General features: G+C 35.4%; 1 protein-coding gene and 1 long non-coding RNA gene across 2 annotated transcripts; one reads left to right on the top strand and one right to left on the bottom strand.

Annotated features, from left to right (window-relative positions):
• Positions 1 to 5439: 5439 nt before the first annotated feature.
• On the bottom strand, positions 5440 to 16120 carry LOC144431335 (uncharacterized). The gene is made up of 3 exons (XR_013479950.1): positions 15949 to 16120; positions 11244 to 11389; positions 5440 to 5745 (listed from the first exon to the last, which is right to left on the bottom strand). It is a non-coding gene; the product is annotated as an uncharacterized LOC144431335 (long non-coding RNA).
• On the top strand, positions 9918 to 12100 carry LOC120332693 (uncharacterized). Its single transcript, XM_039399994.2, has 3 exons — positions 9918 to 10306; positions 11263 to 11399; positions 11554 to 12100. Exons 1-3 carry the CDS (start codon positions 10038 to 10040, stop codon positions 11649 to 11651), a joined length of 504 nt encoding a protein of 167 aa, XP_039255928.2. The 5' UTR covers positions 9918 to 10037; the 3' UTR covers positions 11652 to 12100.
• Positions 16121 to 27688: the final 11568 nt, after the last annotated feature.

The following is a 27688-nucleotide window of genomic DNA, read 5'->3' as shown; positions in this document are numbered from 1 at the left end:
TTTAAAATCATTTAAGTCAATGCCGTGCTAAAAATAGAATCGTTAGTTTAAGTAAGTGATGTATATATCGCAATAGCTAGACAAATAGTAATTCTGGTTTGGCTTAGTTGTATTGTATTTTACCGAAAATGATCTCACTAAAATATTTAAATAAGGCGGGTCTGAAAGTCAAATCCTATAAAACTTTATATCGGTAATAATATGGTAGATTGCGTTATACTCGTTGCCAGGGTATGAAACAGCAATGAATTCTATTTTTATCGAGATGTGACTTCCCTTCCAACTTTCATAAACGGGATGATTTGTCCAAATTGTTATAAAGTTATTCAATAAAATTTCGAGAGAAATTAATGTTTAGAAACGTATCACGTGATACTAAAATTGTTCATACTTTCATTATAGTTGTCATAGATTTTTAAAAAAGATAGGAATTTCCGTCTTGTTGTTTCAGTACAGAAACATGGTTTACGTTTACAATCTATTTTGGCTGTACAATGTTTAAATTATCTGAAATAAAATAAAGCATGTGGCTATGTTTACAGTGCGATCATAACCAACAGAAGAAAATTTTAAACTTCCTGCATGTTTTATCAGCGAAAGTTCAATTGTAAACTTGAACATGATGTACACCGTTGTTTAAATATATTATTCCACATTACATCGCTCATGTAGTAGATGATATAAAGAAAAAAATATTTTGAATCTTTATGATTGGATTTTCCACATCTAACTGATATTCCAAATGACTTCACTGAATTCTGAATCAGTGTGTTTTGAAGAGCGCCTCCAGGTGGAAACTGTTCCGCGCTACCTTTGTGTGATGATTTGATGTTTGTTTGGCAACACTGTGTTTTTGAAAATATAAAATCCAACTTTTAATACTTTATCCTTATAACGAATATACTACAAAAATTGCAAAGCAGCTATATGTGCCCACGAAAATTAAGCTTATAGCAATAAAAATGAAATCTGGATAATATATCTCCAAAATAGTTTATATCTGAACACTACAGCAGTATTTGTAATCTTGCTTAATAATTTTAATAACAATAGCCCGGCCCAAACTTAAAATCCCAACAAAAAATTGAAGGCGAACCAGAATTATTAAATTTGAAACTCTATAAAGTAGGTTCAAAATTCGAAAGCAAATCAAATGACTATCTTTATTTACATTTATTATTCGTTTTACAGTATCATAGAATGGTTTGGCCTTGCTTATAACTATGATAAGTGAGAATCGTAGACGCGTAATTCAAAGAAAGAAATGTGATGCAATTAACTATAGATCGGGATTTCTGTCTGTTCATTTCAAGCTCAATTACAAACATCTCTTTTGTATTTGCATAATTGCGCGTAATTACTTTCGAATGGTGTATTTTCTAAGTGGCTGCTTGAATGTTCAAGGACTCTCAAGTGCATAGACTGGGGATAATTTTCCGGAAGCAAAATTAGGCCGTTTATATTTAAAAATGGAAGTTGAACAAGAATTCAAAATCCCAATCTGATTTACAATCATTTATATATATATATATATTTTTAAATATACAGGAACTAAGGCAATGCCGGGTTCACGAATTACAATATTTTCATTCAAAACACGTCAAATGATTATTTTAATATTCATTCACCCAGTTTATCTACAAAATATGCAATTTGCATTAAATCACATAGTAATCTATGATGGATCAGTAATATGACAATGCTCGTTTGTTCTTTCAGGAACGTGTCAATCCCTAGCATGTATCGATGATACACCAACGGGGTGATGGCCTGAACTCTCTGACACGCTGTTGTTGCTTCAAATTGAGATCATGACGCATTTATCTCCAGTGAATTGTGTCTTTTTGTGACAATCACTTGAAGTAGTTCTTTGTTTTTAAGTTATAAGCCATTCATGATTCAAAGTCACTGACGTATATTTACCAAATCGACACACGTGATTCGTTTTTCAACAAGTCAGAAATTGTCATAAAACCGCACAGCATCAATGACCCATCGGTGAATAAACAAAAGTGTAGACATGCTGTCTGAATTGACAGGTAGTCCCGAAATATCACGATTAGAGACGTTCCGCGTAATATTTGGTCAGTCAGCCAGATTGCTGCATTGTTCCAAAAGCAAAAAATCGGTTCTTTCTAATTACTTGAGACATTTCATTTTTGAAAATTATCGCTCTTGTAAAAATATCCAAATATTTATAGGCAAAAGAGCAATGTACGCAAAAATGACATTCACAACTTGGAGCTTTCATTTATCGTAAATATTTTATATTTATTTTTTTGTCGGTTACCACACGACAGAAATCAGCATTTTATTCACAATGCTTTTATGACCACTTAAAGTCAGTTCATGTTTATATTTTGGTAACCATATTGCACTGGAAAATTCTAGTATTATGGTGCATTATTTTGAGAAAGTATGAGCTAATAAAAAAAATAGCGAATTTGCATTTTAAAAGACGCTCTGCTTTCCACAAATCGGTCGTTATGGTGGTCACACTGATCATTTCCAGAGCGTGGACATAACTCCTTGGTATCCTCATCATGGATGAAACAATGTGAATCGCGTAAAAATTTCCCGATAAATTTTGCTGGGGATTTATTTTCAAAATATCCAATTTCTTGTAAATTTTGCAATACTTGAATCGAAGCTTGCGTCATTGGTTCCAATCGTTGAATACTCAGTCTTGGTAAACAACTGAGTCAAAGCGTGCCCATTTGAGATGTTTGAGTATATTATAAAGAATATCTTTGAAATCCTTTTGTGATTATTGTATGACATATGACGTCAATCAATTTAGGCTATCGATTTCTTTTTTATTAATTCCGTAATTTTCGTTAAATCCACACCCGATATGACCAATGCTTTTTAAAGTGGGGAGATTTGTATTTTTCAAGCTTCAAAAGTGTCGTCAACATCGACAGTATTCGTGCAATTTATCAGTTTGTATGACATCAACCCCAGAACTGAAATTAATGACGAATTGGAGTTTCATCAGGGTCGTAGATTAATCAGGATCGTTACTTGGCAAAAACAAAATTTTGAATATTCGTTTTAAATCATTCTTTAATAAAAAGGATTATAATTACTTTGATGATTAATATTATATTTAATCATTTTTCCTTGCCAGATTTCTGTATATTTGCGATGAAGTCGACCAATGCTGTCGCGACCTCTATATCTGCCAATTGATTTAGCCTATTCATTTACTCACTCGTGACTGGAAAGATCGAGCCCAGGCTCATCCCAGGTATAACTAAGTGATTTCGTAGCGAAGCAAAAGCATGAAACCTCCATACATAATGCTTATAGTTGCTGTAAAATATATTATTATATATATATATATACTCTACTGATTTTTACAACATGTGGAACAGATGTGTCCAAATAAAGAACGAGTACAAAATATATATATTCATAAAACTATTTGGATTTTAAGCCAGATTTTGAAAGAAAAATTCCAAATATTGTAAATCAGATTCGAAGGTAAAATATTTTTACAAACGGAAACTAATTGTTTTGATTATGTTACTACTGACGTCATAAACAAAGGTTTTGGAATAGAAACGTGAGTTCTCACATACGATATTAACTCAAAATATTCGCTTTCACTATATTGTACGTAATCATTCGAGAAAATATTTCAAATATGTTATAAATATTCAAAACAGACTCGTTTGACTGAAAATTTTGTTTTTCTGTTCGAATATGATTGACAAAAAATGTTGACACAAGGGGGGACATCATGCAATTGGTCATTCAAAAATGTGAACGGTCAGTTTTTAAACATGACTCAGAGCACGAAAAATTACAGGGGAATATTAATTACTTAGGGGTGTTGAAGATCTTTCGCTGGTAGTTCTCATAATCAACCTGTTCGGATGCCATAAGCAAACAATTTCTATGCGTCAACCACTGCAAATGATGCAAACATGTATTCTATAATAAGGTGGACTTCAGTTGCAATTGAGGCTACTTTATCAAATATCGATTTACATCAATGAAAATGTCTATCTATACCAAGTTCAACATCTGAGAAAGAGAAAATTCCAAAAAACAAAAAGGAGTTGATATGGCACTTCTTTCTATTTAAAATTGAAACAGTGCGTTCTAACGTAAATTTCTTTTACTTCTAATTAGTAATTTACTAATTTGAATTCACTATTTTTATACAGACAGGGAAGTTTTTGGCTTCCCCTTTTGTTTCAGTACGTGATTTGTGGGTTTGTAATCTTAAATCTTTGGAATTTTCTTTGGGAGTAAAATAGTCATTCTCCTACATCTTCAACACATGAAACTTCCGTTTTGAATAAGGAGGATTTTCTTCTGTTTAGAAACGTGGTATCGCGGTTGGCTTGGGCAGGAGAATAATATAGAGGAAATTCGATGTTCCCGTTTAACGTTTTTCGCGAATATTGATGAAAAGCAGTACATCCAACCTGGGTTGCAGATAAATCAAGAAAGAATGTAAATGTCGAATAGAAAAAGTTTGGTGAAACTATGAGTGACGAATGTGTGATTCCGGATAATGATAATTCTCCTATTTCTCTAGTCACAGCCAAAACGTTTTTGTCAATATATTGAATATAGTAATCGTACTGATAGTAATGTCACTGATACCCAAGAGCGACTGTGTTTAGTAAAAGCCGAGTAGTTCGGATTCCCGAAAGATTACAGGATTAATTTTCCCTGTATGTGCCTGTAAGCACTGAGATATTATTCCAACGTTGGGAAAGCGTTTTGGAGAAAAAGACGGTACTCGATACGGTATTACCACATGACAATAAATATATCAACTATTTAGGCGTAGTTACGGATTTGTGCAAAGATCGGGTAATCTCTTATTACACTCCTATTGACATAATACTTCTTTAAAATATAATCAATTTTGAAATTCCATTACAGCGTGCATTAATTCTAGTAGATGTTGTATCTATAATTTCTATAAAAGCAGATAAAATTAGTTACAAACATTAATTACGATAAAATCAAAACGCTATATTTAGTTTTAAAATCGACCACATTCTCCTAAGCACCTGCTCGTATAAACAGTGCACGACACAATCAGTTCGGCATGTAATGTATGATGTACGATACGTTCCTCTCAAAATAGATTGTTTGACTTATTTTCAGTAGTTCTGACGTCACCGGAGCTTGCGTTGTTTACTCTGAATATCAGAACTTTAGTAAACATTAAACAAACGAAACTGCCGGGCCATAATTGAGTTTAGATTAATAGATTCAGGCTTACTTTTGTTATAACGTACAATCTGCCATTTATGGGATTTGGATAACACAAACACATGGGTGCTCCCAGACACAAAAGCAGAGCTCAAAAATAATTAATATTGTTGTATCAGTGTCGCACAATTTTTTTTTTATAATAGATTCATTTTTTTTTTCATTTCCCTCAAATGCACTTTCCATCAATTTAACATAGATAAACATGTAAACGTACGAAACAAGTACAGGACGAGAAATACAGTAAAAAATGGTTAACAAAATTTGATTCAAATATTTAAAATTTGATGTACACAAATAGCTAGCCAACTAATGTAGTCGAATGCATAAATATGTATAGTGACCTGATATATATAAATTAATTGATATATAATACAATTAAAACGTATGAATAACATTTAAAATAACCTTCAATACCGATACGATTTTTCCGATTTTGCCTAAAAACATTCCCTCTCATAGTTTATCAACAGAAACAGTCTCACGATAATTTCAGGTAGTTTCCTGTAAACAAAATAGGATGGTTAAGCATGTACAATTGTTTATGCATTTCTGCCTCGCCTAAAATTATCTTTACTTATTCCCTAGTGTTTATATAATGGGTTAGTTAGAATTTCACTTAGATTTTAGTCGCTTTGGGCAATCGGAATTTTTGTTTATGTTCAATGATTGTTTTTGTTTATATTAAGTCCATTGTTGTATAGCTTTCAGCATTCCGACGAAATTCAAATTTTTAACTAATACTAATATAATTCTCAAGTAGATAAGCCGATCAATGAAAGGCTTGTGTAACCTGAACTTGCAAATAAAGACATCAAAATTCCAAATTTATCATTAACGGGTCATGCCCAGTTTAAGCAAATTAGCCTCATAGGCAACAAGTGATTGTCAGGATACTTACTTGAAATCGAAAAATTGCTAATAAATTCGTTTTTTTGTTCAAAAGGCGTTTAGCATCTTTGTTACGTACACTTACAGACACTTTTATTTGAATTAATTATGTTCCGGTATTCCGATTCGCGCTTCAGTACAGCAGCGTTCCCACTCTACTATCGGAATTACAATCTTTTCATGACTTCATCTATTTACTTATGCATGAACCTAATATTTTGATCACAATTTCTTCAAGGCGAGGAAAACTTACCGATTTACCCGCAGGAAATTCGTAGAATTTAACAATTAATAATATGATGTTACAAACTATAATGTAATGTAAATCTGAGCATATGTGGGTTATGCATATGTTTTTTAAGCATGCAGCCAGATAGAAATTCAAGATGAACATCGAGAACGCATGATGGATTGAAAAATCATAAACTAACTTGAAATCATTAAAACAACTCTTTATCAGAAACGAAGAAACATTATTTTAACCAAAAGCGACCTGTAATGCTCATAACTTATTCAAGTCAAATATTTACTTATAAATAACAAGTCGGATATAATGGTAAATAGAAAGTAAATCCTATGTGTATTCGGTTTATTTTTGGAGCCATGATGCGCTAACTTCTCCCCAATGAAACAAGATACTTTGTTTATTTATCTAAAACTGTTATAATTGGTGGCATGTGGCAAATAATATAGAACTTAGAACTAGGTCAACCAATAACCTCAGCGCATTTTCTGATAAATACAGCAATTTAAACAAACCCTTGGAATCTCCCTGCTGTCGAAAACTAGGTTAGTTGTTTGAATTCCAGTATGTTTATAGTGTTCGACAAATATTTGACTTAAAACTTTACTTCGCTTTCATGATGACATAATCCGACGCAGGACCTATATATAGCACCGGGTTTCTATTAATTGTCTTGCTAAAAATATCACAATTTTTATCTTAATGCAATAAGAATTAAAGTGAGAATAATTAGTATATACATATAAATATGCATGTATTATATACCAATGTATATATTAAAATTTCTTTTTAGTTTTATATTATATACGATATGTTTCTCTTTAGCTGACATGTAAACCGCACCTACAGATTTCAACATGCAATTAATTACGTAGACTTGTCGAGAGGTTGTAAAATTATACTTTCGAAACTTAGTATGAAAGCATATTAAAAAATTCTCCGGATTTATTTAATTCCGTGGTAGTCATCAAATTTTTACCAAAATCCATAGAAGTGAAACCCACAATAATCAGTCACGACAGTGATTTGAACCTATAATATCAAAACCTCTAATGTCATGCTGTAATAGATTCAGTTTTCAATGTTTTTTTTTATCAGACGGCATGGCAGACATCACCCGGAAACATTTGTGAAACACCAATATTTAAAAAGCAACATTACAATTTCGTTTAACTAGTTCCCGAATGTGAAAAAATGCTCATATATATATTTATATGAGCTTATTTAATTTTGAATGTTTTGCAACAATCTTAAAACGTAACTAGAAAATAATAGGGCCAACTTCCATCTATTTTGAAGCCATGCATTTCAACTTCTCTTGCAGTATACCAACCAAAGCAATGGTATTTTCAACCAGTGTCTGGCAGAGAATGTGGTTACTTTGTATTAATAAAATGCGGTAAATACTGAAAAAATAACAGAAACAGGCAACCCACAATAAAAACTAGATTGGTCGCTTGGGTTTCAGACTGTTTATAATGTATATAATTACTCCACAAAATGACACAATTTGGTTTGAAAATCAATTTGACTTATACTTCATTATAAATCCCGACGAAGTAATGAAGCCACAACGCTTTCTAGGAGGTGGAATTCTATATTTGTTTTGCTGAAAATGTCACGATTTCTTCATAATTCCACGAAAAGCGATATTGAAAATTTTAAATTACATATAAATATACTGTATATGAAATAAATATGTTAATTATATACTATTAACAATCTATACGCATAGATATTTTTCTACGCAGCTCTGAACTCCCATGGAGTAGAAGTGATTCTAAATGATAAATTGAAAAAAGCAAATTGTTGTCTAATACCATAAACTTAATCCGGTAATCCAAAGAGTCTGTTGTTTTCTAGATACATTCCTACATTACGTTTCGAAACATCGAAACCAGCTTAAGAATTCCCCGAGTTTATTTGATTTTACGGCGGCATCTAAATTTACCAAAATCCGAAGAGTGAAACCCGCAATCATGTGTTAGTCATTCGAAAATCATTCTCCGTCCTAGTATGACACAGTAAACCTATGTTATTATAGTATTAGATGTGATATATTAATTTTTGAAGTTTCAGCAGGTGACAAACATTACTGGACAAAGTATCCGCACAGTAATAATACCCATTATTAATAAGCAACATTCCGATTTCGTTCATGTAGATTCCCAATTGAAAACTCGAGAAAGTCGCGTTGCGTTAGTATTGCGCTCTCAAGTGACAGTGGTTACATATTGGGGATTTCCCTTTTGAATCCTGACTAACTCACGTTATTGGTAATAGTAACCAGTGCTTTGCAGAGGAGGTGGTTACGTAATATTATCCAGCAGAAAACCATACATATTTGTTAGGTACAATTCTCGCCCAGAGCATGCTATCTACATCAAATCACGTAACACCAAAAAACTTGCTGCCGCATAATGTGGAGGTTAAAATTTCATAATTATATGGAATACGAAACCATTTACTGGGTACTACCAGGTGTTATTTCGAAAAAGAGTGTTTCTCGTCATTTGATGGTATGTAGATGCAATTGATCTGAACAGAATTGTTCAACTTCAAACTATCTTCTCCAGCCCTGTTTTTCGAAACTACAATTATTCACATTAATGTTAGTGCGTTAGCACACTGTAAATCATGATATAACCGTAACTAGGATAGTGTATATATATATATAATAAATAGATCCGTGAAAACAAGCATGAAATAATGTTTTCGTAAACAGTCGTATGTGAGGAGGACCAACTTTTATGAAATTTGCAGACTAAGTATTACGCGAAAACAACGTATGTGGAAGCAGAAATCAACATAATACCAATATAAAATGAATATTAGAATTCTCTCGCAGTGAATACTTTTGCTACCTAAGCATCGAGTTCCTGATTACCAATGCAGGATAGAGTAAACGGGCTAACTTCTTTAAGTCTGATCAAAAAATTATTATATCAAGCCCGAATTTGAAAACAACTCGACTGATTGAATAGCATAATTTATACACGGTCGGCATAGAAAAAGGTTATCGTGGTGATATCGTGATGTTGTAAAAGTTTTTTCACATGCCCTACCCTTGAAATCCCGCATTCATCCCATGGTGTGATTTAACATCCTGCAATTATACTTGTCTGCCCGAAGTATATTATTGGTTGTGTTTTGTATCAACGCACATAAAAACAACAATTTAATGCAAGCAGTTCTTTTATATTTCGATTGACAGGTAAAAATTGTTATTTAGTGGTTGCTTACGTAAATGTAACGAAAGTTGAAAATAAACCACAGGAGAAATCCCCAGTTTTTCCTGATAATAATAACAGATTAAAGTCATCGATATAACCTCGCAACAGTGTAGTCTATTTTCACCAAAAATTTGCCCAAGGCTCTTCCTACATCCCGAACATTTAATCATACAAAAACGTCGATAAACGGAGAAATTTGACCACGTTGACACACTTGAGAGAGGATTGAAGATGCAACCAAACGGTGATCACGATTCGAGAAAAAAAGGTGAATTTTCTCTCATATCAACGATATAAAGCGACGGTATTGATGATTTTGACAGATATTTTATTTGTCAATCGCCAGAAATAAAAATTTTTTGTAAAGGCAAAAAATCACGGACACGTGGTAAAGTTTTTGAAATAGAACAATTCGAATTGAAACAAAAATGTTGAAGAGTACATATTTTATTGCTGTACTTGCAATGACAGCAGTTGTCATCGCATGTGTGTCTTCTGCGCCAATGTCGGTCAAAAGAGCTGCGTTGAATCGATTAACTTTGGCACGAAAAATGAAACTTTTGAGACGACAGATAGCAGCTGAAAAGGAAAGAATAAAAACAGAGGAAAAAGAGTGTGACGATAACACCAATGCTAAAGCTGAAGATGAGCCAAGTACCTACAGAGATGCCCCGAATAGCAGACGAATACGCCGAAGGTAAGAAAAACTTTCAATTGAGTGAAATTGATGACAAACCATCTGTTCGACGATATAGGCTCGATTAGTTAGTAATAATTAGTATTTTATTGGTTGCTAGCTAGTACTTTACTTCCAAGTAAAATGTACTTGTTTTGTTTTTGATCGAGGAGGGTAGAAAAGTTTTATTCAACATTTTATTTTGATAGCCAAAAATAACTGATTTCATTACTGGCTAACGACTTACAGTATAAAGAAGCAATTTCATTGAAAACCAGAAAAACCCGAGCTAAAATTTAGTACATTTCTAAACGATTTTATTTATAGAATATAATTGTCTAAGTGGTAGTGTGATAATTTGTGAAAATGTTTTCAATTAAACAATTTAATTACCTAATTTATAAATCGTACTTCCTGTTAAAAAAAATTGATAATTTCTCACGATTATAAATGATCTTTAATTTTACCACATGAAAGCAATATGCTGGGATTGCTTATCCACGTCGAAACCATTCAATTACAGGTTGATAACCTTACATTAAAACAGTTATATCCATCATCCAAACGTGGCAATATGTTAATTCAGCATACATGGGAAAATCAGAAAGAAAACGAATAAATGAAATGTTGGCAAAATCCCATTAATTTTGATTCAGATTTATTAGTAGATCAAATTTCCGGCTTGTTAACCACACGATGTCTCGAAGCGGGACAATTCTAATTTTCCTCCAAAATTCACGCGAATTCGCGGTTTTCATATTGACACATCACCCCGCGGCATCAAATACCCGAGCACGACCTTGTCATAAGCCTTAGTGCTAAAAACAAACACAATTAAACAATGCATGAGTATCCCACCAAGCTAAGTAAACTATATATCTTCGGTTTTTCAATTTTTGTTGAGGCATGTAAAAAATAGTTTCACTTTATCACGAAATTGACATACTCAATAACATACTTGTTTTTTTTTCTTGTAGAAAATTTCTGAAGAAGTTAATGGCATCATGTGCTCCAAGTATCCGTCAAACGTGCAAAACAATGTTTTCAAGTTGCAAAATACAAACGATATTCAAAAGGAGCATCGAAGACAATAGCGAGGTTGCACTGAACAGAGGTAAAGATTCTGTTACTATTGAATTATATTCGTAAATTTACATTGCGTTGGTTGGGAGTAGTATTACTTTTAGCCGTACCATAGCAAAAACACCTTGCCATATAACGACATAAATATATATGCAATATTGAACTCTTGATTTTATTGTTTACAGTAAAACGATCAAAGCACAACAAAACACGCGGAAAGGGCAAGAAGAGAATTCGCGTTGATATTTCATGCGAACTTTGTGAAAAACTCTGTTGGAAGTGAAGGAACCAAAGATACGAGAGTTTTTAACTTTCTGAAATTCCGTTTACTCTAATATTGTGAAGTGCAATTCAACGATGATCAACAGTTTGGGTTTGTTCAGAGATATATATCGAATCTTAAAATTGCATCTTTTTGTCGCCCGGGCTTCATGTGAATAATGGGTCAGGAATAGCCATCGGTGAACAATCACTAAAGACAGATGCTAAAACGCATACAACTAAGCTGTCACGCCTGTGAACCGAAATCATGATAAATCTATAGCGATCGATTTTTGTGTTATTAAAGTTCATTCATATTTATTTACATAAATGTCTGATATATTTTGTTGACAGAAAATTTATGAATGTTTTTTTTTTATTATGAGTGTAAGTTATTTTATTTTTAAGTTGTTTATTTTATACCACTGAACTTTAAATAAATATGTATAACAATTTGAAATTATGGTTTTAATATTTAAATTCCGGTGTTGGATATGGGTCCCTAAACTATAGTTCGTATATTTCCACCCATATTCTACACCCAGGGTATTTCCACCTGCATAATTTTGCACCCAACACAGATATCGTACCCATATATTTACACCGATAGATTTTAGCACTAGCATATAAATTCGGGAACCTTTGCGCCGACGTACCTTTGCATCCACGAACGTTTGCACACGGACATTTGCACCCGTAGACAGTTGCGCCAACGTACTTCTGCATCCACGAACATTTGCACCCGTAGACAGTTGCGCCGACGTACTTTTGCATCCACGAACATTTGCACCCGTAGACAGTTGCGCCGACGTACTTTTGCATCCACGGACATTTGCACCCGTAGACAATTGCACCGACGTGCATTTGCATTCACGAACATTTGCACACGGACATTTGCACCCGTAGACAGTTGCGCCAACGTACTTCTGCATCCACGAACATTTGCACCCGTAGACAGTTGCGCCGACGTACTTTTGCATCCACGAACATTTGCACCCGTAGACAGTTGCGCCGACGTACTTTTGCATCCACGGACATTTGCACCCGTAGACAATTGCACCGACGTGCATTTGCATTCACGAACATTTGCACACACGGACATTAGCACCCGTAGACAGTTGCACCGACGTACCTTTGCATCTACAAAATTTGCACACACGGACATTTGCACCCGTAGACAGTTGCACCGACGTACCTTTGCATTGACAAACATTTGCACCCGTAGACAGTTGCACCGACGTACCTTTGCATCCACGAACATTTGCACACACGGACATTTACACCCGTAGACAGTTGCACCGACTTACCTTTGCATCCACGAACATTTGCACAAACGGACATTTGCACCGACGTGCATTTGCATTCACGAACATTTGCACACACGGACATTAGCACCCGTAGACAGTTGCACCGACGTACCTTTGCATCCACGAACATTTGCACACACGGACATTTACACCCGTAGACAGTTGCACCGACGTACCCTTGCATCCACGAACATTTGCACACACGGATATTTGCACCCGTAGACAGTTGTACCGACGTGCATTTGCATCCACGAACATTTGCACACACGGACATTTCCACCCGTAGACAGTTGCGCTGACGTACATTTGCATCCACGAACATTTGCACTCATAGACAGTTGCACCGACGTGCATTTGCATTCACGGACATGTTCAACCCACTAATATTTGTGTTTCCGACAAAATTTTTCCAACAAATATTTATATATATATATATATGTATATAAATGTTTATATACATTTATAACCGCTTACAAATTGTATGTACAATCTTAGTTGCGTTCGACAAGTTTATATATCTATTTCAGTTAGTTATTATTACACTTGTGCATATATATGTCCTTGGTGTAAATATCCATGGGTGCGAAATTCGTATGTACAGATGTTCAGGTGTGCAATTTTCTTGGGTGTAATAGTACGTTAGTGCAAATGTCTATTGGTTCAAACGCTACGTGAGCCGTGGGTGAAATGTTCGTGAGTGCAAATGCCTAATGCTTCAAACGGTGGATGAGAATGCAAAGTTGCAAATGACCATAAATACAACGCCCATGGGTGCAAATGCCCGTGAGTGCAATTGTACATGGATTTAAACGCCCATGGGTGCAATTTATATGCGAGTTGATAAGTCTGTCTGTGCAAATGTTGCATAGCTCGGATGACGTCGTCAACGAAGTAAGCCATGGGAAAAGATATCGTTAGATATCAGCGACTTCTTGTACCTGGCCATGTCCCGATCGTAAGGAGCGAATAAACGTCGAAAAAATCATCTCCCACAACAAGAAAATTGTGGGCTAGTCACGCACTGGCCTCAAAAAGTTAGCAGGATGTCACCGCATTTTTTTTAATTGCGATAAGTTTCCATGTTTTTCTCTTATTTTTAAATAAATTTAAAACTATGCTCTCGGTACCGTGACAGTTCAAAACAATTTGAATAATTTTCAAATAAATTCAATTGCACAAAATTGAAAATATTCGAATCACAAAAAAATCAAAAATCACAGGATTTCGCCACAACTTTCAATTGCGATAGGTGTTTATATTGGTCTTCTATTCGACAGCAAATTTATAGTCTCTTCTCTAGACCGGAAAAGTTCCAATTAATTTTCGGTTATCCTATAAGTAAACACAATTGTTTACATAATGAAGAATATTCCAACATGAAAGAGTTCGAATTCAATTCTCACTCACCATAACTATTTGATACTATAGGGTTGTGGTATTTTTCGACCGAAGCAGGAATGTTCGAAAGCATATTTGAAAGGTGGAAAATACTTTCCATTTTATATGGAAACACGTTAATATTGATAACAAGTTAAATATTTAGCTGGCGTGATAGGGATCCGCTAAGATATATTTTTTTTGTAGAAACGCAGGCATCACTGACTGACGCCAGTGGTACCCTGTTAGGCTATTACCCTGTTATATCTTAAAATAGATGTGCGAGTTCGGTCAGGATTGCTCAAACGAGCATGTGAATGCTCATGACATTTTTCTAGTTGTTTGTGTTTATAAAATAGTATGAACACAAAAATAACAAACCGAATTTGCTTTCCCAAGATTCGACACATAGCAAAACGATGACGTAGCCCAGGGGTGTGCAAACTGCGGCCCGTAAATAAAATTTGTGCGGCCCGCGGAGAAGTGCGAATTTTGAATGGTGCGAATTTTTTTGCTTAGTTATTCTGGTACACGCGAGCAATTACAATCTCTTTGCGTCACAAAGCTTTTACCAGTACCTACGTGCCATTGTCATATTAGCAAAACTAGCAAGCAAAATCCTTTTGCAATATACACAATCTTATAAAAACGTATTTCTCAGCGAATTCGTTTAAAGTCGGTGTGACAATCAGTTTGAATAGCAGTTTTCTTTATATTATTAAATTCAAGAGTCTTGCTGCACACGAATTTTCTTTATTTTCTCGTATTAACTCAACAGTTCTGCAAGGACCCCTAACAATAAGATCAATAACGAAAAGAAACAATTTTTTGTGCTTGCAACTACAGTAGAAACTCTAGCTACAAAATTAATTAGTTCCGGAATAACCTTCGTAGGTAGAAAATTCCGTAAGTAGGGACGCATTTTACCTGTAAATGCCATAATCCATTCTAAGCCTCCACAGAACTAAACATAATATTTGTATAAATTACAATAATGGTTAAAACACGTAAAAAATTCATGTTAAAATTAGATTTACTGCATAATCAACAAAAAAGGCACACATGGAAAGAAGAAAGAACAGAGAAATACCGAATAAAAACTACGAACCGTTTGTTTACCTTTGGCGTTGGCCGACTAGGCTAAACGAAGACCGCGGACAGTAAGAGGACGGTGGTCGGAGGTGGTGGGAAGAGGCAGCAAAAGTTGACAGCTAAGAGAGTACATAATGTACGAAAATGAGCACACACACACATAAAATTCAATATTTTTTTTTCCATTTTTTTGTCTTAACTGTTACGCGCGTATCATCGCCTTCTCACTGAATTTCGCTAGCAACACGTTGTACGTACCCGCGGGTAACAAACGGGCAGGGGATAATTTATTGCCGCACCGCACATGGCTGCCTTCGATTACGATAAAAAATAAAATAATTGTAAAATATTTTAAATCAAAACGTGGACGGCGGCGCTAGGATTATAGGATATGTCCCCCTTTTGGGCATTCTTATAAACACGAAAAACGATATTCGAAGGTTGCGATATCGGAATAGGACAACCATTCTTCAAGCACTGCATAAAATTAACCTAAAATAAACAAATTTAGGTTTTCGGCCTTTCGTATGTAAAAAATCTTACGTTAGCCGGAGCAATATTTTCGTATCCAGAGCCTTTCGTAGGTAGAGTTTCTAGATGCGGTCCGCGGATTCACCCAGTTACTTGTATCTGGCCCTCCTGTATTAAAGGTTGCACACCCCTGACGTAGCCTATTACCACTCAAGCGTAGTGACGCAGCCGTGAGCTAACTACATTCAACAACCATGATCTAAATCCTATACACAATTTGTAAAATTTAAATTTATGATATCAGTATCGTAAATATATTATGACATCATAAATTCATCATAATCAGAATTTTCAAAAATTTGCGTAAACAACGAAATTTTAGTCACAGGCAAGATACGTGTTCTAATCGCGCAAGTACAATGGATAAGTTCGAGAAACAAAAGGCTGTATTACAACGTAACGGCGCCAGAAAACGTGACATATTAATACTTATTTCTAGTCACGATTAGGGCATTGTCCAATTACTAAAAATAAAACATCACTGATGAATAAAATTATCATTCCATTTCTTAAAATAAACAGGTCTACGATAGGAAAATTTACATAGTTGTTATTTTCTTATATTTTTCAAATATTAAAGGCTAATAGAACGATGAAAACTGTTCGAATACGTTAAAGGGTATCTTAATTTTTTAAAGTTCAAATAGTGTAGACCAGGGTGGTCCAATGTTGTCGGCTCCGCGGGCCACAAATATTTTTTTGCATTGTTCGCGGGCCACAATAGTTCCAAGAATAGGTAAACAGTCCAATACAAAACAAACCCTTTTATTGTGCATACACATACTTATCAGACATAGCCATCCCAGGCTAATAGAAATCCGCATTCGATTTTTAGTTTCTATGGTGCCTATATTGTAAGCATATATTCCCGACCAAAAAGATAGAAAGCCAGATAATGAATTATACTGCCAAGCGCATCATTCAACTTCGCTAGTTGCCCGAACTAGCCATAACATTAGTCCATTCAATGACAGTAGTGATGTAACAATATATCAAAAGATTTTTCTGATTAATTTTATTATGAAAGAACACGAAATAGGATTTTTTGATTACTCTCCGAATGTGACGCGGGCCACAGATAATAGAACGGCGGGCCACATGTGGCCCGCGGGCCTGGGTTTGTACCACCCTGGTGTAGACTCTGCAGCGGTTCTCAACCACCGACCGGTGCCGGTCCACAGCAACCTTGCTGCCGGTTCGCCAAATATATTCCAATATTAATATATTTATACGCAAATTGCAAAATATCATTAGTTTTGTGATTTTTTAACTCTTATTGATTCGAAGTATCGATATTCGCCTAACAACTACACTTGGTGAGACGTCCTCTGCCAATGTCAAGACCTGGATGGATGTTCGTTAAGTCTATGACCTCATAACGGATTTTACGTGGAAGAAATTATCAACTGAATAAAAAAGCTCTTATTCGATGAGATGTGGACAGCGAAGCTTGCATACTTATCGGACATATTCCGCCGCTTGCACGACCTTAACAGTTTGCTGCAAGGCAATCACATCAACATATTTACATTGCGTAGCAAAACCGATGCTTTCAAAGACAAACTGGTGTTTTGGAACAACAATGCACAGAAATGCGATCTCGACATATTTTCATGTTTACATGACGTCAAGCTGTTTGCTGTTACAAGTCAACACCTAAAAGATCTAAGCATCAATTTTGGAAAATACTTTCCAGAAAATGCGGATCCTCGTCAGGGAAACTTTTGGATTGTTGTTTTATTTGCAAAAGATATTAATTCTTGCAATTTTAACACTGTTGAGAAAGAATCGATGATTAATTAAGAGTTCCTGCGATACCACGTTGATGTATAAGCATGAAGAGTTGCCATTTTCACAGTTTTGGATATCTCTTGATAACGAACATTCCGAACTCAGTGACAGAGCCATTACATTACTGATGATTTTTTGTACAACTTACCTTTGTGAGAAAAGATTTTCAACGTTAACTGTCATCAAGACCAAACACAGAAATCGTGTGAAAGTCAGCCCTCTACTTCGCCTTGCAGAAACTTCATTAGAACCGCGTTTTAACACGTTTAATATCAAAAAGACAACAGCCAATTTCTCATTAAATTGGATTGTCTTATTTTGCACCGCCTATACCTTTATCGTAATTGCATTCTTTTGATTATGTTTTGTGTTCATGACATTTTTAGTTAATTTTGAAGGTCCGACGATCCGCAAAATTTATTTTGAAGTTTTACCGTTCCGCGAACTGGAAAAGGTTGAGAACCACTGGTGTAGAGTGTTTCAAATTTATTTAATCGGCTGTATTTAATTTATCAACTTTTTAAAAGTGAACATTTGGACCAATCAGGATTAACTTGATTAAAAAACGAAACAAAATTGAAGCTTAAAAAATTTGAAACGAAATTATGGAACAAGATTTTAAATTTAAAAAACGGATAAGATTAATGATAGTTTAAAACTGAACGTGGGTGATTGGGCATAGGTGTTATGCACTCGTTTATTGGTAAATCCGGCCCTGAAGAATACGTAATACATCATTTGGCAACACACGGATTGAAGAAATTCAGAATGTTGCCAGTTGCCCTATAGCAGTTTAAGGGAATATTCGGCAATTCTAACTAACGTAAAAGCTAATTGCCTAGCTAGACACTCGCTTGACATTGGACAACGGCGGAGTGGTTCAACTATTGTCAAGTGGAGTTAACTAACTTTAGACGCGCTAAAACAACAAATAGGTATAACGAACGCTGGCGTAGAGGAGGCATAACAAATTGATTGTACAGCCAAATCACAGGTCGTGCTTTATTTGCGTAGCTGACGTGCATTTGAAACAAGACAAATAAGTTGATACATACATCACTCCATACCGCAGAAATACTGGTACCAAATACCATTTACAAAAAGGCTCTGAGTGAATAAAACGTCTGTTATGGACAATTTATAGCTAAATGTGATGCCAAAGTAACATTATAATACTCACACGCAACAAGATCACTTCTCAGCCATCGATTGTTTAAGATTAGGATAACGAGACATGCTGCAAATCCATATTGGGAAAACTCGTAAGAGGGCTCATATTTTAGAGTCCCTACGGAACCCGAAGGGTACAACCGACCTTAAAATCATGCATTGGAACGTCTGAATTAGGACTACAAGCTATATAAATTCAATCGATTGAATGACTCCATCAAATCCAACATCGAATGGATTGATATTTCTTAGTTTCGATAAAAATTATTTTCGAACACAACTGAAACATCCATTGCAGTCAGAAATTGAGAATAGGCCTACTTCCAAAATGGAAATATTGTGTTTTTTGAATATTTTTCTTGTTTTCGTTTGCTAATATAAATCTGTAAACATTAAAATTATCAATTATTAGTTATTCAATGTACACGGTTCTTATACAGTGTCACAGATTTTACATATAGAGTATAAAATAAAAATTTTGTTTATACCAAAATGTTAAATCTACTTCAGTACACGGTTAAAGGAAACTAAATCAACCGTATGTAGTTTTTGGACATATAACTAGAAGTTATGGAATTAATTGAACACAGTACACCTTGCAATACGTCTATTTATTATCATGCTTATGTCGGCAAACAACATTTTACAAATTAGACTGAAGTGTCGAAAAAACGCTTCCGCGTATATGTCACCTGCAGGACACCCGTGGGTATACCAATGCATTGAGATTTAATGAAATTCAAACGTCTATTTATTATAATTTTCATGACGGTGAACTCTTTTATTTAATAGGCAAAAATCTGTTTTTGAGAACGAAACGTACAAGTAAAAAGAATGAACGCGTCGGCTTTGGTAATACCAATGCATTGGGATTTATTAAAATTTAAAACTTCCGAATCAATTTGTATATATCTACATCATCCTGACATTCATTGCTTCATTTTTATACCCATGCATTCGATATATGTTCCGAATTGATGGCAGGGATTGAATTACTCTTTATTATGACTCGTCGCATGCAATGCCATGGTCTGAGTGCCCTTTTCAATTATTTATGATCTCATCACCAAGTCCCAGTTGCTGTATTATTATTGGATTTATAGCGTTGCGACTTATGGTTCGTCATATCGACATCATAATGTTAATCACAATGTTCTTCTGACAAAAACAATGCCAATTTTGATGAAATTTCTGCATAGTAAATTGAAAACTTAACTGAGTGTAGATAAAAAGAACAATCTTATGTAATTGAGTCTCATATCATAGTATGAGATACCGTTGTTGAATACAATATTGTTTTTTGTTATTGCCTGCCACTTTTTTACCAGTCTTGTTATTTTTTCATCGACCAGATATACTCCACTGCTACATAGACTGACAAGATATGAAACAATACTACTTACCCTCATGTTGCATCTAACAACCAAAGTTGCAAATTTCGAATTTCGTCACACTTTATTTCGTAAAAGAGTCAGAGTTGTGTGTTTGTGACAACGTATTTGTTTAACATTCTTATTGCTGCCTACTTTCCGGTAGATTAAATCGGTTTAATCTTGGCTAATGTCGTAGCACAAACAAGTCAGTTGAGATCGATCTTCGATGCATGTAAACGTGACGCGTTCGTCTAAAACAAAATGGCCGCTGTTCAGTCTGGCGCGCCACAAGCTCAATTCAATCACGCATGACGGAAAAAAGAGTTAACTGTTTACTCACCGCTCATTATATATACCAGCCAAGCGATAGCTTCTTCCCAATGGTCAAAAGTCATCACAATATTATCACTATTAGTTATCCACTAATGGTGAACGGGACATGATCAATATCAATATATATTCTAAAAAGTTCACAAGACTAAAATGATATTTTAGATGCAATTCAGGAATATTATGTTTATTCTACACCAAAGATATATAAATAAATTTTGGATCAGTGCTCAGTGAAATTACTGATCTACTTATTTGTAAAATTATTCGAATTCTTATTATTTCATGCCTTGGATTTATTTTTTCTAGTTTCCATCAGACATCAAATTAAAAATAAATGTGCCTTAATATAATTAGGACAAGTATACGTACTTTGCCTGACAATTTGTATGTTGTAACTTTTTACGTCATTCGGCATTAACATATTGTAGAGTGAGTAGGTACTCATTTATTTCACAACACTTATTTTTAATTGAAATATGGTTTCGACAGGAGGCTTTGCTCAAAAAGTCCAAGTATTTGTGATCAACGTGGCACATTTTAAACTGACAATGTGGAAAAAATTAAATAGAGAGTTTTTTGGATGTAAAAAACTCTTGCTTGAGATTATTCTTATTCAGAACATGAGGATCATCATACAGGTTCGAACATACGTTTATTCAATTGCTCATGTTTTTCGATATCAGTATGTAAAAGCGGTTTAAATTCGATGTTTGAGCACCAACATTTTTCCGACATCGAATGGCAGTACGTTCATTTTCGTACCCGTAATAGTCCATTTAAATGGTTAGTGCCGGGAACGAGATTGATCACAGAATCAACAATATATAAGTCATTTAAACGCAGAAACTAAAAATATTGCAGTCATCGGTGGTTAAATGTCTTGAGTGAAAAGATGAATTTTTCAAATTTGACTTCGCGCGACTGTTTGAGGAATAAAATCTTATTCGTTTGTCGGGGACGTCCGAGTCGTTTCAAAATGGCGGTATACAAAACACTGTTATTGGACGGTGAGTCATCGACTGCGCACGTCACATGCGTACTTTATCGACATGGTATTTTAGTTTACGGGCACAATCTAGCAACGCCTGCAGCAACCTACATTGCACGTATACAGTTTTAGTACAACTATATAAGGTATTTATATCGAAATGACTCAGCTTTTCCTAATATTTTTGTTCAATTTTTGTAACGTCTCCCAATCAGTCAAGTTTGAAAAAGCTTTAAAATCTACTAATTATTAGAAATCAAACAATACTTTGAAAGTATGCTGCAGTTAGCTAAAACGAATTATCCATGATAAAATATAACATAGATTAATGCGTAATGAGGCAGTGCTAAACGAGTTTTCATGAAGCCTAACTATGGGTTACTAGATTAAATCTATATAAGTTCCTTATAATCTCGTATTGATTAATTAGTACGAAGGAAATACCATAATTCTTCCCATCGAATGTAAATTGTGCCAAGTTGAAGATTTGTTTCAGTGGAAGGGAACTTCAAAAATGTAATAAAGAAACAAAATGATTGAACGTCCGCCATTTTTGACACTCGCTTTATCGCGTGTGTGCGCTTTAGCGCACGCTTTACGCTCGTTTCGCTCTCGGTCAATTGTGAGGTTTTATTGTGCGGGGCTGCGTTGTGGGAAGGCGCTTTCTGTAGTTCGTATAGAGTTGCTGGTCTATATAGTACGTCAGATATTGTGTTTGCAGAATCTGGTTGATTTATTTTGTTTCTCATTATAGCTGCGGCTGTCATAGCATTCAATCATATTTATACCCTTGTTCGTATTCCGCCTAGCGAAGACACATTGTGTATAGGTAATCATATAAATGTCGTTTATAAAATAGGCTTCGATACTTTAGTATTTGTTACATGCCAAAGTCAGTGTAGCCGTTTTAACATATATGATTATATTTATGTTAGAATTTAGATTAGTGAAATGTAATAGATTACTTTATTGGTAGATTAAAGTCAGTGGTCGGAAGTTGTGTGCCTAATGGCGTCGAATTTTGACTTTCCATCAAAGAGTGCTCAGATGCTACTTCAGAATGAGCGTAACGGCGCCAGGAAAGCAACTCGCCGTGGTCCATTTATAACTAAAATGACCGAGAGTAATAGAACTGGGGGCAATACAAATACTGCCACCAACTCGCCATTAGGTTCAGACCTTATGACAAACGATGGTTCTGTTCTCTCAAACAATATTACATTGGATTTATCTGTACTACTCGGCATGTGTGGTTCCGGCAGTTTACCGTATCAGCTAACACCCAACCCCGCTGGATCTATTTTACCGTTCGGATTATTTCCGTTCGGATTAGCGACGCCCGGAGGTTCTGGCGTAAGGAGTATTATAGACCCTACATCAATACCTTTAGTCGCGAAGACACCAACAAAAAGGACAAATGTTGATCTAGGGTCCATTGCTTCTGGCAACACGCATACAAGTGGAGACAAAATGGCGGCCTCTCAGACAAGTTCGTTGAATCAGACAAGTAGGACGGCAAACAGCAACGATGCCATCCATACAAGGCAATCATTTCCAATTTCAAACGTAGCGAGTAAAGATCACGGGTTTGTGCAAAATCTTGGATATCCACAAATGTCGGGAATATTCTCTTATAATAAAAATAGGCTAAATGGTGTCTCATTGAACAGAATGCGACGTCAAATAAATCAGAATAATGGATGTACACTTGCTAGAACAAGTCCAGAAACCGTTTCAACAACATCCGCAATCACAAACACGGAGTCAAAAGTTGAAACGCGCCCGCAAAATCAGAAAATTGCCACAACCTCTAAAAATCTTTGCTACAGAGATGCGGAAGCCGCAGCTATTTTATTAGGAATGGCAAACTCTGTACCGATTACGACACATCAAACTAATAACAGCCGTAATAAACGAGCTGCAGAGTCGGATATTCAGTTCGTCACGGCCAAATTAGGGCGGTACGAGGCATCGAGCACCTCACCAAAAACAACCAACAATTTATCTCCCGAAGGAGCAGAAAAGGTGACTATTAATAGTTTGAAACCACCGTTAAAAAAATCACATCCGTCGCCTTCCGTCAAATCTACGTCTACATTTAAACACAGTAGGAAAATTCCAAGTGCAAGATCCATCTACGATAATAATTCAATTAATGCAAAGAAAAAGAAACAAATCTGCTTTTCTGAAAAGATCTCTAACCAGTCTTCATTCAGGCGCGAACGCCTTCACATTCGTCCAATGCGGAAGAAATCTGATGCTCTTACCTCAGTTGTGTCTCATTTGCCGTCATGCATATGTGCATTTGATAATCCATCTCAAATTAAAAATGGGACGATAAATCATAGAACAGAACCATCAAATGCACAATATCAGCATATTGCTACTGGAGGATTTAATTTCAAGAAAGTTATTTGCAAAAAGTTCGGTCGTTTGCCGAATCCATCTGGGATTAGTGAAAACTATCAAACAGTGGCCGAATTTTCACTCCCTCACAACATTAATACGATGGTAAATTCGTCAAGTAAAATTAATGGGGTGAAACTGACAAGTGCTACAAAATCCCTCGGGTATAAAGTGGCAACCTCAACCACCCCGACATCATACAACGTAATGAAACAAGACATGGTAAGGGCGGGATTACAACTGCATTTCAGTGCAATGGAAAAGTCAAATAATGAAAATTTTATTGCGACTCATGGAGTAACATCACCAGTGAAAACCTCGTGTGCCTTAATTTCCAAACAAATGCAAGCCAGTAAAAGCATATCATCTAACGGTTATGATATCGCCAAAACAAATACCTTATTGCCTACCACACTGATTTCGGCGGCACCACTAACCAAACTTACAAACGTAAATAAAAAAATGCCGGCGAAAGATTGTGCGTCTACTCAGCATAGTTGTTTGGTAACGCCATCATTTAGCGACCTCCGCCAAAAATCTGTGGAAATAATTCCTATTTCAGCAATTACGAGAAAATCACCTTCTTTTTCCGAACAACCCAGGATAACGACTCAATCGGAAATTTTCGGCTCAAATCTGTACAGGATTCGACAGTCTGGAATTAGTGGTTCAAACGAATCTCTCCACTCGGCTAATTCGATTTCTCAAGGAATAGACAGTGAAGACGACTTCGATTCATTCAGTTCTAGTTCTGAATCCGATTGCTCTCAAGATTTCGAGTCTGGATCTGAAATTTCCGACACAGGAATTCAACAGAAATCGATGTTATTTCAAACAACCGCAACCCAACGCCCCCCTTTTGTTCTCAATAAACCTAGACTTCTTCTCGATACCTCACAATCGTCTACACACAATTCATCTACGGCGATCAATGTGTCATCTTCGAACAAGAATCAAAGTCCTAAGGTGAAAATAAGACTTCCTACATTTAACTTTTTGTCGTGTGATCCAAAAATGGTTTCTCGAGGTGATACTGCTGATATTGAGACGAGTAAACCCAAAGTTCCCGATTTGAAATCATGCGGAGAAGAACGTGATGAATTGTTTAAATCTAAATTCATTCGCGCTTTAGAGAATCCCGACCTGAAAGAAGGACTTGCGGTCGACGAGAAGTCTCTCAGAGCTTTGCTAGGAGAGGCAAACTGTTTCTACCATAACAACAAAAAATATGTTCTCAAACGAGGTCTGACTAAATGTAAACCAAAGGTTGGGTTCATTGCAGATGTTGCCGAAACAAACGGAAATCTTGTTTCGATTAAAAATATAAAAGATGTAAACGATTATAAAGCTGATGAAATCACAGTACAATCTAATATTGAGCCACGCGTCTCGGTGACTGCGATAAAGAGATGCGAACATAAACCACAGTCAAATAAGAAGCAAAACAAGAAAAGAAAAACATTCCAACAAAATGGAACGGTCTTTGATACAACGAGCCAATTGAAAAAATCAAAATGTAAAATGGATGACGTTGTAGTCTCCGTGAATGACGAGTCTTACAACAAACGCCACAGGCGAGCACACGAAATCGATAAATTGGTATTTCAAGGAGCCGGTGGTTTGACACCTATACCTGACAAAGCGCTTCGAGATAGCGATGTATTTTCAAATATTAAGTTGCGACGACGCGATGCAGTCAAACGTGGCATTAGTGATGTTGGTGGAATTAAAAATAAGAACTCACTGAAATTTGCGAAACGCAAACATAGGAGGGAACTAATAAAGGCGACAGATGAAAAGGTACTTACTTTTCAAAGCAGTGATAATTCTATAAAAAGAAGGCTTCGTAAAATAGGGAAAACGAATAAGACCTTTCTTAGCAAAAGACTGGAAGGGTCTGTTGCATCAGGTAGAAATCCTTGTGTACGAATTACAGCAGGTGCAGCCAGGCCACAGCTGGATACTAAACCGCATGAATTTGACAAAGTTTCAAAAAATTCATTCACTGACCGCATCGAGGTTCATCCGAGCGAAGATATTATTTGTTCAGTCGCACCAGAAAGTAAACAGTCATTAGTCGACCAGGCACCGGACCGTAATGGACCAGATGATGCAACAGCAGACGAAATCAGGGGAGATAAGGATAATACTTCACAGGGCACACGTAGCAATGTTCAACATTTTCATTCATCTTCGTCTAGTTGTTTGACAAATAAAATCCCACAAGGCAAAAATAAACGAGAATACATGAAAAACGCTGGATACAATGCCAAAAGCAAATCATTGAATTCCATTGACGTTGCAAAAGGAAGTACTTATGACGCCACATATTGGAAGAATGACAGCGTACGATCAAATAGTCCATTGACACTGAAACCGACATTGCAAAAACGCAGACAAAGATCAGTTAAAGATACGGTTCCGTCTCATACCAAATCAATAACAAGGACGTTTAGCAAAAGGTCTGAGGCATTCAATCTCGTTTCGTGCTTTCCCGTATCTTCTGCATTAACTCTGGACGCTGTATTTGGCGACATGCAACCTGCCTTTACTTCTAAAATTAAAAAAGGATCGTGCAATACATGGAAAATAGGTAATTGCGCTAAAAATTCTAAGCAACAACTTCAACGCGAAACCTGGCGAAATATGACGATTGATATGTTTTGTAACAGTAGTAAATCGTAACATATACATACAAATTTGTTTTATAATACATGTATTTACAATGAAGATTATATAATGCGTCGGTAATCTACTCAAAAGACCTACTCGTTATTTTCGTGTCGGGTTTTTCCTTATTTTGCTGCCTATGAAGTTGCACCGATTCGCTTATTTCTCCCCGAAAACTTCGTCAAATTTAACTTACATTCCACGTTGAAACATTTCGGAAAAGCCAAATTTAGAATGTTATAAAAACTTATTTAATTGTTATTTCTAGTTGTATGTAAATTAACTGATTAATGCTAAGTCTCTTAATAGATATACTTCTTCAATATGAGACTCTGTAATATAGTTCCTTGCAGTGTACGGTTGCAGTTGACAAATATTTGAATATGCTATAAAATCGAGAATTTTTGAGTCGCAATCCACCTACATTTTGTGCTAATTAGCTAACAATTTCTTACAATATGATGCTATAATGTCTTGCAATATTTTTATCCGTGTTGTGTTACATATTTCTGTATGCTTTTATTACCAAACATTGACCAACAAGGTAAGGTATATCTACGCGTCGAAAAACTGTTGGTCTAAAATGAAATGAAGTTATAGTAAATTGGTCGACGTTTACCCAACTAGCACAATTACATGTCTGGTAATGAAAATTTTGCTTCTCATATGGGCAATTTTAATCTACTACTGGGACGTTTCTATTTAATAGTCTTATTGTTATAAACCAGTTTTTATTTTGTACTTTATCGTTTTTGTCGAATTTAATAGCCGGATTTATAGTAAGCTTATTTATTCTAGTGTCGAGCTTCCAATTTAGTAATTATCGACAAATTTCTCTTTTGTAGTGTTCTATCTCACTTAGATAATTTTATTTCATTTTTAAACTACTTCGAATAATAGTTCTAGCCAGAATATGGCATTGTGCTATTATGAACATCAGCTTGAAGTTTCGAATGGTGAATGTGAGCATCCGCCATTTATCGCTGTTATATATCATGTTTGCTAACAGCTTAGTATGCGT

This window comes from Styela clava, chromosome 13 (assembly GCF_964204865.1).
Source record: "Styela clava chromosome 13, kaStyClav1.hap1.2, whole genome shotgun sequence".
Classification (NCBI taxonomy): domain Eukaryota; kingdom Metazoa; phylum Chordata; class Ascidiacea; order Stolidobranchia; family Styelidae; genus Styela; species Styela clava.
The sequence above is the reverse complement of the archived record's forward strand: the minus strand, read 5'-3'. Positions and strand labels throughout refer to the sequence as shown.